This window comes from Cryptomeria japonica, chromosome 2 (assembly GCF_030272615.1).
Source record: "Cryptomeria japonica chromosome 2, Sugi_1.0, whole genome shotgun sequence".
NCBI classification, from domain to species: Eukaryota; Viridiplantae; Streptophyta; class Pinopsida; order Cupressales; family Cupressaceae; genus Cryptomeria; species Cryptomeria japonica.
The window spans coordinates 284,527,469-284,540,224 of record NC_081406.1 but is presented as its reverse complement, the minus strand read 5'-3'; the positions used below and the strand labels follow the sequence as shown (position 1 = coordinate 284,540,224).

Genomic DNA, 12,756 nt, shown 5'->3' with positions numbered 1-12,756 from the left:
ATATGGAATTTATTTTAAACTAGATTCATACCTTGTATGGCGTTCAATCTTTCTTTATTGTTCGTTCTTTAAATTTTTGAAAAATCCAAATACCCCCATTATACGAGGGAGCTGCCCCTCTCAAACGCAGAGAAGAATTACCATTCTTTTGTTTTTGTGATTCTTCAACTATTGTGAACGCTTTGTTGCTAATTACAGGGCAAAACAGAGTTTTTCAAGAAAGTTTCTTAAAGCAACAAATCCGTTTACCAACATGTCTTTGTCACCGTTGTCACTTTTATCCCCTTTTTCCTCCTTATGCAGATTCGTGGTATTCACGGTCTCCAAATTATCCATCACTAGGTTACCCTCCCCTTCTTTATCCTGACTATCAACCTCCTTGTTTTCTTCAGCCTCCTCTTCTGATTCAATCTGAACATGATTGAAGTCGGAATTGTTCCCCTTTTTAATGTTCTTTTTCTGAGCCTTCTTTCCAGTGGTTTTCCCTTTCCTTTTTTTAGCATATTTTTCCTCAAGGGATTCAGTTGTAGAGTCCGACATATCAGAATCCACAATAATCCTCCTTTTCTTGGCCCTAATCCTCCCTTTCTTGCTAGTTTCCTCTGACTCTCCCTTAGTTTCTGAGTCAAAATTAAAGCCACTATCCTTACTTTATGTAGTTTTGTCTCTAGCATTTTTCCCTTTGATAGGCTTTTCAATGCACTTCCCCTTTAGCATTTTATAAACCAGGACCTTATTTCAATAAGTTACATTATGTTTAAATGCTTAATTTAGATTTATGCATGTTACACATGGTATCAAAGCACCGAGTTCGACACTGAACCTAGGGCTCACCACAACAACAACAAAAACCTAGGATAAAGAACTGAAACAAAATATTTTGGCATTGTCCAAGATGTTCTGCACAACAAAACAAAAACAAGCACGTGATCCAGTCTACCTACAGCTGTGGAAGGTAATAAATCACAAGTATGACTATTCCTACTTCTCTATGATGTTTGATGGCAAAACCTTGGCAGATGCCATGAAAAGGATTGTTAAGGAAAGACAACCTTGGATTGCTGCCAGGAAGGCAGCGATACGAACCAAGATACTAGCTAAAAAAGCACCTAAACCGGTTAAAACTATAATTGATGAGATGAAATACAACATAGATGTCATCCATCTTGAGCCTTAGTAACTAAAGAAGGTTCGGATACCTAGACCTGGTTTAGAGCCCATTACAAAATTAGATAGTAGCTATTAGAGAGAGCCTTACTTTTTATATAATGAAAGACTAAAACCCCAAACTATTTTTGAGAGTAACTCTAGATAGGTTTACATTGTATATATTGAAACAAAACTCCCCTTACAGTTTGACAACAGTTTCAAATAATAATTTACATGATATATATATATATATATATATGTGTGTGTGTGTGTGTGTGTGTGTGTGTGTGTGTGTGTGTGTGTGTGTGTGTGGATAGTTAGATGGTAAAATTTATGTTTTCATTTCAGGCTCTTATTGATGGAATTAAATAGAAAACTAAAACTTCATATTCTAAAATAACTGGTATAACAAGAAACTATAACATGTCTCATCACCAAGAAGGTGAGGGAGAATCCAGAAACTTCAATGGATAAGTTAGACAAACTCATTTGATTGGTAGAAAACACATAAAACGGATAATTCTGAAGCTAATAGTTAATAAGATGAGAGGGGGGGGTGAATCATACAAACTTAATCTTCAATATATTCAACAGATTCAACCTCGATAGCTTAAATAGATATATGTAATCAAAATTGTAAAACATGCAACCTTAAGAACACATAATCATAACAATACTCATAACACCATATTTAACATGGAAACCCAAATAGGGAAAAACCACTGTGGGATTTTGGACCCACTAAGAAATATACTCTTCTAGAGTATGCTCGGTTAAAAGCAAATCTTGTTAAAGATTACAAACACATTGCTAGATGTGACCCGGTTAAGGGATTTCCCTCAAATCTGTTCGGATCTTCACCTTGTTAGAAGTGACCTTGTTAAAGGGTTTCAAACACTCAATCAGAATGTCACCTTGCTAGAGGATTTACAAATAAGACTGTTAAGTCCACTCGGTTAAGAGATTTTCTGTCACTTACAAATAAACAACAGTAATGAGTATGTCTACAACTTTGCATCTAAAATGATAAAGTAGATTCTTATTTGCTCAATACAATCTAGTCATAGGACTTATCTTGTCCCTCTGCTGGGCTCCTTACTCTGTTATTCAAACAGGTCTTCAAGATTTTGTGCTCGGTAATCACTATGTAGCATCCATGTGCTTACACTTGCCCGCATTCATTGTTTATCAATAGTTCCTTACTTATAAACAATTTGCTAACTGCTTAATCTCTTTGATCACATTTCCCATGATCAATCATAGCCATCAGATCTTCAATCTTGACCAGGTTCAATGTATCCTTTGATCAAAAAACATTTTACCTCACCTTGGAACTTGCATACATTTCTTGGAACTTGTGCTAGGGTATTGCGGTTTAATCTGAGCTATAGATCTTCCTGCCGATCTTCCATTGCCATAGATCCTTAACAAACTTCATACATGTTGTATCAATCATTTAATCATATCCAAATCATTAGCTTCCATCATTAAATAACACATGTATACATCCAATGCATTCTGTTATTACTCGGTTGCAACTTGGTAAATACTAAACTTCACTCGGTAGACATTCCGCCTTCATTAACCGATAGTGATAACCTTAGGGTTTACCGACTAGGTTCCTTGCTCGGTAACATAGTATAGTATTAACCTTACAAACAATAGCATATGTAGGATATCAAAATAATCTAAACAACATGATCTCATCATTGTCTAACTCGGTAATAGTTGCCCATTGAATAACTTATTCCTCCCCTTATTCATCACATTCTTTCTGTGTCTTTTACCGACATCTTAATTCTCTTCAAAACATACTTCTTAAGATATGGCAACATCCTACTAAATCAAAAAATCAATTTCTTGACATCAATGACAAAATAATATTGTGAAGATAGTAAACATCCTTAATCAGTTATATCCATAATTATCAACAACCTTCTCAATATCCTAATTGAAATGCCAGCAATCTCTTATTGTCTATTATAATGCCAACAATCTCTTATTGTCTATTATAATGCCAACAATCTCCCACTCCAAATCTTGGAGCAAAGGGCAAGTGGTCACACGAAAACCCCAAGTGTTGAATATGAGTCTCAATTCAAAGACTAGCATACTAAGCAGGAGCACACTCGTTTGAGTCGGTTCTAAGAAACACAAACCCATACCCAAAACCGTAAGGATAAACAACTTATGGGGGTCGTATCAGATGCTATGAAGAAAGTTAAACCTCCACAACATGATGGGTTTGAAGGAGGAGATGTCACCGAAGCCTAACTTACAGGCATGGAAAAATATTTTAAAATCAGAGATTACACCAAGAACATGAAGGTTGTTTGGGGAGCCTATCAAATAACCGAAGAAGTTATCGATTGGTGGGAAAACAAAAAGTGTGAACTTGGCCTTAAATCATATAACATAACTTGGAGTAAGTTTGTAGAGCTTTTTAGGAAAATGTGGCTGCCAAAGTTATTTTTTGAGAAAAAACTGACAGACTTTCAAGACTTAAATCAAGGGGAACTTTATGTTCATGCATATTGGGAAAAATTCACATGTCTTCTGAAGTATGCACCTTACTTCCAAGTAGACGATAAGTATAAGATTAGGAAGTTCATCATGGGTTTAAATAACCGTATAAGAGGATCAATAGATATTCTAGCTCCGACAACCATGTATGAAGCATATGAAAAAGTTGTTAGGCAAGAGCAGAAACTTTGTAAGGATGATTCCACAAGAGATAGAAACGGGAAAATGAACAATTGGGTACAGTCTTCTTGGAACATCAAAAAGAAGGAAGATAAATATGGATCCAACAATAAAAAAAACAAAGGGTACAAAGGAGGTCAGAAAAACAACCAAGGAGATAGAAAAGGCTTTGATAAACCTAGAAGAGACAATGGGGGAAACAACAACAAATCAAAAATGAAGGATCCGCCAGGAGTTTTCTTTAATTGTGGTGGTCATCATTACACCAACCAAGTCCCGACGAAACAACAAGGAGGGCAGCAACAAAGAAACCCATTTCCACCTCAGTAGGTAGTGTTCCAATAGAAAATTCATGCAGCAGTTGATAACCATCAAGATAAGTATCAGTTCACACTAGTGGAGACTCCAGGTAATTTATATGGTGTCCTTATTACTATACTCATTGATATAGGAGCCATTGAGAATTTTATTTCACCAAGGCTACTTAGTAAGTTTCCTAGGAGAGATGGCTATATGGCTAACTCATGGACTATAGAATATGCCAACCGGTCAAGATATCTAGTAGAGAAATGCCTATTTGGGGCAATAATAGATTTTCCAAACTTTACCACCGAAGTGGGCTTGTTTATAGCACCGCTAGGCACATATGATGTCATTTTAGGTATGAGGTGGTTGGGGCAACATAGGAAAAGGGTAAATTATTTTGACAAGTTAGTTGAGTGTCACAATGATTATGACAACATGGTATTCTTGCAAGGAATCCAATGGGAAAATAGGTTGCAACAACTTTCTACCATGCACTTGAGGCAAAGCGAAAAGAAAGGATGTCAGGTGTTTGTAGTAAAAATTGAATAAATTAACTAAACAAAGGATGTCAAGTATTAGGATGACATGATGATGTATGAAAATTATAATCATCATGCATAAGATCTTGATGAGGATGAGGAACCAAAAGATCCTTTCAAAGTGAAATACCCTTACCTTCAAGATTACTAGGATGTATTTCTAGAAGAACTACCTAGTTTACTACCAAAAAGGATATTTGATTTTTCCATCGAATTAATACTAGGGGAAGCTCCAGTATCTAAAGCTCATTACCATATGACAATGGTCGAGTTGATGGAGTTAAAGGCTTAGGTTCAGGAACTTCTAGACAAAGGTTTGATAAGACCTAGTGTGTCGCCATGAAGTGCACTAGTAATCTTTGTCAAAAAGAAGGATGGGACTCTTCGACTATGCATAGATTAAAAGATTTTGAATAAGATGACAATCTGAAACAAGTATCCTCTACCACACATTGATGATTTATTTGATCAAATGCATGGAGCAGTGGTTTTCTCCAAGATCAATTTGCGATTAGGGTACCATCAGTTGAGATTGAAGGATGAGGATATCAATAAAACCGCTTTCGAAACTCATTATAGGCATTACAATTTCATTGTTCTACCATTTGGACTCACCAATGTCCTGGCTACTTTCATGAATTTAATGAACAACATATTCGACGACTGCCTCAAAAACATTGTCTTGTTATTCTTAGATGAGATTTTAATATACTCCAAGAATTAAGAAGAACACCTACAACATGTGCAGTTTGTTTTACAACACTTGTGGGAAAACAAGTTATATGAAAAATTATCTAAGTGTGCTTTCTTCCAAAGGGAAATACAATACCTAGGGCATATTATTTCAGCCAAGGGAATAGCAGTAGATCCAACAAAGATTAAAGCCATTTCTGAGTGGCCAATTCCAAGGAATGTGAATGAATTCAGAAGCTTCATGGGGTTAGCTGGATACTACAGGAAGTTTGTAATGAACTTCTTGCACTTTGCACACCCCAACACATCATTGCAAAGGAAGGGTAAAAGATTTGAGTGGTCTGAAAAATGCCAGGTGGCTTTTGAACTCCTTAAAGAGAAATTGACCATGGTACCAATTCTAAAAGTGTCAGATCTAGATGACCAATTCTTAGTAGTGAATGATGCTTCAGGAGAAGGACTGGGCGGAGTCCTGATGCAAAAAGGACAAGTAATTGCCTGAGTCCAGGAAGTTTAAAAATTATGAACAAAACTATGCACCACATGATTTAGAGCTCGCAACAATAGTGCATGCTCTGCAAATGTGGCATCACTATTTTCTAGGCAAGCCATTTGAGCTTCGTTCAGATCACGAAGGGTTGAAATATATTTTCACACAACCCAATCTCAATGTGCGACATAGATGATGGTTAGAACTAATCTTAGATTATGATTTTTCATATCAGCTACATCAAGGGTAAAGAAAATCAAGTGGAAGATGTATTGATTCATAGACACCATATCAATGCCATCACTACAGTCCATACATATTTTAGAAATCATGTCCTACAGTTGTTAGGAGGGGATAGATTTTACCAGCAGGTAAAATAAGCTCTATGATTAGATTTCCATGATACAATGTATGAAGGTTTCTGAATTGAGACAAATGGAGTATTAAGATACCAAGGTAGGATGTATATACCTAAGTCGGCCGAGTTGAGGAATTTAGTGTTGAAGGAAGTACACTCTACACCTTACTCCGGACATCTAGGAGTAACTAAACTACTTGTTGTCATTAAACCTTTATATTTCTAGACCTTACTCCAGACATCTAGGAATGAAAAAGGAAGTGGCCAGCTGTTTTGAATGTCGACGAGTTAAGACTGAACACCAACACCCAAGAGGGTTTTTACAACCTAACACAATACCTAACTAGAAATGGCATATAATTTGCATGGACTTTGTCTAGGGATTGCCTATGTCCAAGAACAAACATAATGTCATTCTAGTAGTGGTGGATAGATTAACCAAAGTGGATCACTTTATATTGGGAAACTTATCAAATGGAGCACCTACCATAGCTTATAAATTTGTGCAAGAGATATTTTGGTTACATGGAGTACCAGAGAAAATAATCTCAGATAGGGATGCCAGAATGACATCCTGATTTTGGCAAACTCTTCTTGCAGCTTTAGGAACTCAGTTGAACATTAGTTTGGCTTATCACCTTGAAATAGATGGTTAGACAGAAAGAGTCAACCAGGTTTTAGAGGATCTCTTAAGAATGTATTACATGAATCAACGGTACAAGTGAGAAGATTATCTTCCCTTGGTCGAATTTGCCTATAACAATTCTTACCAGTCATCTATTAGGATGGAGCCCTTCAAAGAACTATATGGAAGTAGGTGTAGAACTTCTACTAGCTAAGATAAGTTGGAAGATAAGATAACCCTCGGTCCAGAAATTCTCTTAGAGATGGAGGAGCAAGTTAAGCTGATCAGAAAAAGGTTAGCAGAAGCTAATGATCGGCAGAAAAGCTATGCAGATGCAAAGCGTACTCCTAGACAGTTTATAGTGGGAGAGAAAGTGCTTCCACGAGTTAAACCAAACAAAAGTAGTATAAAATTTGGAAAGTCTTTCAAACTGGTTCCACAATATGCGAGACCTTTTGAAGTTGTAGAAATTATTAACCTAGTTGCATACAAAATTGGTCTAACACCAACTCTTGCATGGTTGCATGATGTATTTCATGTTTCTTATTTGAAAAAGTATGTTTCAAATATTGTACATATGATTGACTGGAACTCCTTGCAGGTACAGGACCCAAGAGTTGTCATGATCGAGCCAATCAGGGTGCTCGAGGTACGTAAGTAGTGCTTACATAACAAAGAAGTTACTCAGTGCAAGGTCCAGTGAGACCAGTACACTGAGGACAGTGCCACTTGGGAGGATTATAATGAAATCCATCAGTGTTTCGCCCATTTGTTCAATATTTTTAACAGTTAAATATAATTTGTTTTAATGTTGTATAAACAATGTTATGTTCATATTTATTTTAAATGATACTTAAAATCATCGAGGATGACGATTCACAAGGGGAAGGATATGTTACATCCCACTTGTTCCCTAGGTGTTAATATGTAGTATTTATGCTCTGATATATGTTTGCCCTAATGCATTTATGCTATACTTGCAAGATGTTTAGCATGCCCTAGTTTTCAAGTTTAAATGGAATGAATGTGCCCTAGTTTTCATACTTTAATTGAATATATATATTCAGATGTCATGCATAACTAAATTATGTCAACTATGCTTATAATCATGATTTGATGGATTTTAATTGGTAAATTGATGAATTGATAGTTAATATTGTAACATGATGTTTTACCATTGTCAATGAATTATGAAATGTCAGAACATGACAAGATTTTTGATCTAACTGATTTAATTGGCCAAGTGTGTGCAGGAGATCATCGTCCTTCGCAAAGGGAGGGAAAGTATCATCAGGTCGGGAGGTAAAGGGAAGAAAGAACTCATGCCTTCTGAAACTATAACCCTAAGGCAGGTAGACTTATGATTGACCTTGTCGAACCTTGTTGGTCGTCGTGTCAGGTATCCCTAGATGGTCTACACAAAGTTTTTAGGGTTCATAACCCTAGGTTATGTTTGCGTTTTGAGGTAGCTTATTATTATTTTAAGGAAATTTTAATTTATTATTTAATTAATTAATTATTTTGAATCTCGTTGAGGCTCATGTTTTATCATGTAAATATATTTATGTATGTATATATATCAATGTATACATCTTAGGCATAGCATAAATATGACAATACATATACTGACAATATGTGTGCCCCCATAGGCATGCGGGATTAAGGCATATATATTCATATAGATAAATATATGAATATATTTACACAATTTTAAGCTAAGGTAAGTTCAATTAAAAAAAAAAAACTTTGGCCAACTATTATTTTGGTGATACTATAAATTGGGTGTAAAAGGGGGAAGCATGTTATTTAATCACCCCTAAGCCGCTAAGTGAGTTTGGCTTGGAATATTTTTAAGGAATTATGAAACCTTCTAAAACGCAATACATTATAACCTCCTTGTTATTTGGTGATGATATTTATCAGGCAATAAAGGAGGTTTGACTTAAGAAAATGATATGCATATAAAATAATATTATCACATAACTTTATTATACAATCTTTATTGGGCATATTGGAAATCATGGATATTAAAAAGAAAATGTTTTAGAAGCTTCCTAGGGATGAAAGACTTTTGGCATGAGTGGAGAGTCTTCTTCAGGAAGCTCAAACATGGAAATGGTGTGACTCTTTCTCCTGTGTGGATTTGGAATTCTGCTTGGTAGAAAGGTGTATGAAGGAGGAAAAACGTGTTTATAAATACATAAGAAACCTTGGGGAAATAGGAGGGGATTCTTATCTTTTTCATCCACAAAAATAAGGGTTTTAAGCTCTGCAAATTTCATTTTTGGTTTAGCATCTTAGAGCTGAAGGTTTGTTGTAGGGAACAGTGTTGGGAAGCACCATTCAAGCATTCTTCATATATAATAAATAACCAGGTCATGTAATCTAGCTTATACCCTACGAATTTATTATTTCTTTTTCCTCTTTTTATTTAAGTTTTAAAAAAAAACAAATAGATAAAGGGAAAGCACAAAATGCAAAATAATCTTTATTATGTCTTGAATTTCTGGATTATTCACAATTTGTGGTTTGAATGTCTAAAAGTGTTTGAGTGTGGGCAAGAGTTAACCCTTATACAAATTTAAAATGAAATATGTACTACTTCTGTAGTGTTATGTATTTAACCATATTTGCTTACTGTTTTTGGAATTTAGGAAGCTTTGAGTGAATTAACTGGTTCTCATACATGGATGCTTATGTAATACACACACACACACACACACACACACATATATATAGATGTATATGTATACATATACATATACATATACATATATATATCCACACATATACATATACATATATATATACATATGCACACACATATATATACATATATACACACACATATATACATATATGTATATGTATATGTATATGTATGTATATGTCTATATTTATATATATGCATGTGTGTGTGTGTATATATGTGTGTGTATACATATATATGTATGTATGTATACATATATATATGCATATACATATACATATACATATATGTATATGTATATGTATATGTATAGATATATAATATATATATATATATATGTATATATGTATATATGTATATATGTATATCATGTATATATGTATATATGTATATCATGTACATATACATGTATATACACACACATACCCTAGCCTAGGAAGGTAGTGGGTAGAAAGGATCCGTTGTACTTCGATGCATATAGCATCACCATTGAGAGATTACTCTCAAGATGCTTAGGACAGCAGAGTAATGTCTGGCAAAGTTTATATTCCATACTTATGAGTTGGATGTACAACCGGTGGCTCTTATGACCCCTATTTTCCCATGTCAGGGATTTAGTTGAACAATCACAAATCATTACAATATTTAAAGAGAAGAAATAAATTATAACTTTAGGAGTACTATAGCTGATAACAAATGAAAATTTAAACATACGTATGGTCATAGTTCCTATATGAGTTCAGTCAAACCCATTTGACCTTAAATCCATGCCGAGAAGGGTGTGATCATTGAAAGTGCATTAATTCATGCTTGCAGTGTTAAACCTTGGCCAAGGTGGTGTTGTGTATTGCATGCATCCATATGATCATTAGTACCAGATACACTTCTAGTCAGGAGATTCATACTAATAGGGAGGTACCCTTAGTGTATGATCGACTAATGCATGTAGGTCTTAACACCAAGCCTCAGATGGCATTGAGTTACACTTCTTGTTACCTCCTTCTGAAGGGTCGATCCAATCCAGTTGGATATGGCACAGGGGACTAGATAGTTCGTGGTTGGGCAGAAAAGCGCTCTGATGATACTTTCCCTCCTCACTGGTAACTTGATAAAGTTATGAAGTTCAGAGTGTTAGGATAAGATGAAATGTACTTTCTAAACCCTCTCTCTTTCAATTAATACAATTCTATTTAATTTATTATCTTACGTTTAAGATTGGTTTAAATTCTATTTAATTTATTATCTTACGTTTAAGATTGGTTTAGATCAATGTAATTAGTTACAGATATTGTTATCTCAAAAAAAAAAAAAAAAAAAATCTCTTCCTTTATATGCTAAGTTGTAAATGATCATGTTAACAACTATATTTGTTAACGACTATTTCCATTTCAGTAAGTTACATTATGTTTAAATGCTTCATTTAAAGTTATGCATGTTACAAAGTGAAATCAAACACTTGCAAGATATTAAATGCAAATGCATGCATAATAATGGTGTATTTTGAACTTACAAGTCAAATTTGCACCATTAGACCCAAAGAGGTCTAAGTCAGACTTGTAAGTTCAAAATACACCTAACTTAGACCACTACGTGCAATGTCGGGTTCTAAGTCCGCTTTACACCTAACAAGCCAAAGATTGTGTAAAATTGGGTTTAGAACCTGATTCTGCACGAAAACATCAAAAACTCATTTTAATTTTAAATTTTAACAAAATAAGAATTAAAAAAATGAATACAAAATATTCAAAGACCAACGAGGCAACCAAAATTCCTCGTAAAACTAACTCTTAGAGAAATGAGAACAAATTTAAATAAAAATTCATAGGGGGTTATCTTATTTTCACCTTGAACGAAAACAAGGATAACAACATAAATGAAAGTTCATCAAAGTCTGTAGTGAAAAAACACTCAAATTTATGAAGTGCAGAAAGACAAAATTCATTTCCAACATTGTCAGAAAGAAAGTAATCATCAAATTTCTGCATCTCAATGTGATGTAGATTGTGAAATCTTATACCTTGTTTCATAAGGAATTATGCCTAAAAATTCTACTTAAAAACATTAGACTCAAATATAGTAGTGAGAATACATACCCATATATGTACAATTAGGAGAAATTGACCTTTATGATTATTGTTTCTTAAAATATAAAGGTATAAAGGGAAAATCTTAAATGAATTAAAAGAATGGGGAGTAATCTTGTGGTTTTCATTATGAATCATCAATTTTTTTAGGATCAATGACAAGAGAATATAAAGCATAGGAATAAACAAAGGTAGGTCCATATCAACTAAAGAAGGCTCGAAAGACCCCAAAAGTTTCAAGAACTACTCAAGTGAACTATGAGTTTCATGGAGTACAGTGTCAATCAAAATTGGCATTAACTTGGAGATGTGTTAGACATACAAACCTTGGTCACATAGATAAATGAATTTAGAGAATTAATGTATGGAAATAAAATCACCAAAAAAAGGCTAGGAAAATGATATTTAAGGGATTGACCAAGCTATTGTTTTTCTTCCTTCAGTACAATGTGAAAAGATTATTATAGAATGTAGGCAATATGACCCAAATACAAGGAAAGTCTTCACCTTGGATGAAAGGGTGATTGCTGATTTTTACTCCTAAAGAAATAGCTGAAGAATTTTGGATTCCTATGTATCCCACTATGATAACATCACCAAGGAGGATGCAAAATAAATATACAACTGTGGACCTAACATATGTCACAAGCTAATGGCATATTACTAATTGAAAAGCCCCAAACCTTCAAAGAAGACAAAAATATACTACAAAGATGATTTTATACCTAAAGCCAATGATATAATCACTTTTCTTAGTAGGGTCATGGGAATTTATACATATTCAACAAATGAAGAGTGGATTTTTTATTACATTCAATAATTTTTTCTTAATCAAAAGAAGATTCATTTGGCTAGGCTATTAAGTGATAAAATATAGACATAATTCCTTAATATCAAAAGAAAGGAGTTATTTTTTGGTATGACTTTTTATGTTATCTACATGTTGGTTAGGCATTACAGGTACATGGGGTTAACTTGCCAAGGTGAAATTGGCCATGAGCCAAATGAGCCTAGGGTCCATGATTGCTATGTTGAACACATGGTAGGATTGAGGGGGGTGAATCAGTCCCAAACTTCAAAATAGATTAACTATAAACAA

At 34.3% G+C, this 12,756-nt stretch overlaps 1 protein-coding gene across 1 annotated transcript; it reads left to right on the top strand.

Moving 5' to 3' along the window:
• Nucleotides 1-7,125: 7,125 nt before the first annotated feature.
• On the top strand, nt 7,126-7,524 carry LOC131859972 (uncharacterized). Its single transcript, XM_059214290.1, has one exon. It carries the CDS (start codon nt 7,126-7,128, stop codon nt 7,522-7,524), a length of 399 nt encoding a protein of 132 aa, XP_059070273.1.
• Nucleotides 7,525-12,756: the final 5,232 nt, after the last annotated feature.